Source organism: Aptenodytes forsteri, unplaced genomic scaffold (genome assembly GCF_000699145.1).
Source record: "Aptenodytes forsteri isolate BGI_AS27 unplaced genomic scaffold, ASM69914v1 Scaffold26, whole genome shotgun sequence".
NCBI classification, from domain to species: domain Eukaryota; kingdom Metazoa; phylum Chordata; class Aves; order Sphenisciformes; family Spheniscidae; genus Aptenodytes; species Aptenodytes forsteri.
The window spans coordinates 1,610,526-1,612,222 of NW_008794125.1; the positions used below are offsets into that span (position 1 = coordinate 1,610,526).

The 1,697-nt window shown below is 69.1% G+C and overlaps 1 protein-coding gene across 1 annotated transcript; it reads left to right on the forward strand.

Annotated features, from left to right (window-relative positions):
• Positions 1-7: 7 nt before the first annotated feature.
• Positions 8-1,564, forward strand: MSS51 (MSS51 mitochondrial translational activator; the record flags this gene model as incomplete). The annotated part of the gene is made up of 3 exons (XM_009278458.1): positions 8-365; positions 889-982; positions 1,072-1,564. Coding segments are annotated over 3 exons (729 nt in total), but the record flags the coding sequence as incomplete, so codon positions are not given.
• Between the last annotated feature and the right edge of the window lie 133 nt (positions 1,565-1,697).

The window sequence follows — 1,697 nt, forward strand, 5'->3', positions numbered from 1 at the left end:
GCGCGCTCGCTTCCACGCGCGGCCGCTCACCATTGGCTTGGGGCTGCGGCTTTTTGGCATCGACCCCCTGGCCAAGGTCCTCACTGTGCACGTGGTGGGGGCGTCCCACGTCGAGACCCTCAACACCCGGCTGACGGACTACGATGAGCTGACGCGGATGTTCCCGGGGCACCGGGGCGTGGAGGTGGTGATGGTGGGGGTGGACGTGGTCGACGGACCCGTCATGAGGCCACCCCTGGCTGCGCCAGCGCCCCGGGGAAGGGTCTATCTCAGCAGCTACAAGGGGCTGTACCACGACTTCTGGGAAAGCCACGTGGAGACGAAGCTGGCTGCCCGGCCCGACCTGGTGGTGGGCTTTCACCCGGGTGAGTGCCCGCACTGTGGAGGGGCCCGGACCCTCGCCACCCCGCTGCCCGGAGTGGGACGTCCCTGGCAGGGTACAGGGCAGACCCCGAGTGCCCCGGCACCGCTGGGGGCTCAGGACGTGCCCGGGTCTTGCCACGGCCGTGCACTAAGCCACAATGGGCCACCCCGCACAGCCAGAGCAGCCAGGGTGACCCCCTGGGGCTCGGCTGCTTCATCCCCCCCAGGCACTCAGCGTCCTGCCTGTGTCACCCACCTGCCGGTCAGCGGGTGCGAGCAGCACCCAAAGGGGTCCCTGCCTTCAGGTCTCGGTGCGGTGGCTCAGCCCAGGACCCAGAGCCGGGGATGCCCCTCATGCTGGTGGGGAGACGGAACCCACCTTGCCAAGGGCTGCCAAGCCCCACTGCCAGCATCACCGTGCACCCCGGGGTCTCCAGCACGGAGTGGCTGCCGTTAAAGCCATCTTTCCCCCGGGGCCGGGACAGGATGGGAGAGAGGTGGGGGCCCCCCGCCGTGTCCCCACAGGTTTCCACGCCTGCCCAGACCTGCTGGCGGGCTGGCTGCCCACCCTGCTGCTGCTGCGGGACTACTGCCTGCCCGTCCTCTTCACCGTCTACAGGTGAGCACAGTCCCGCTCCCCCCCACCCCCCCGCAGCGTGCCAGCACAGCCGGCTGGTAACGGGGCCCGTCCTCCCCCTCTCCCGGCAGCGAGCAGGAGCTGAAGTCCTCCCTGCAGATCCTGGTGGAGCTCGAGACGCATATCATGGGCTATGCCGCCAACCCCTTCGCCTCGCTCCGGCCTGAGCAGGTCTACTCCAGCCCCAACAAGGCGCCCGTCTACTGCAGCTCCTACTACATCGCCCTGCTGGGGCCGGTGGTGTCAGCTGTGCCGGCTGCCGAGGCACTGGAGGACGGTGATGGCTGGCAGGGAGGGGAGCCCAGTGCCGCCGGCGCAGCGGGGGGCATCGCCCCAGGGCTGGGCTGACCCCCTGCAGCCAGCGCCGTCCTGCCTACCCTGCCCACCCGACCCCCAGCCCCTCACTACCCCGTCCCAGGACCCCGGCTCCCCATCCCGAGATCAGCGATCCAGCCATCCCTTGCCACACACATCCAGTCCCAGGGAACGTGGCACCCCAGCACAAGTACGGCACAGGCACGGCATCCCTCCACGGAGCCGAATAAACCACCGCCAGCAGCCGGCCGCCGTGTCTTGAGCTTTTATTTCTGAAAAGGCCTTTGTTTTCCCAAAGAAAACGGAGGGCTGAGCCTGCCCCAGCCCGCCTCGGGCAGCCACGGCGCCTGAAAGGACGGCAAAGGGGACCCCGACTGCGGGA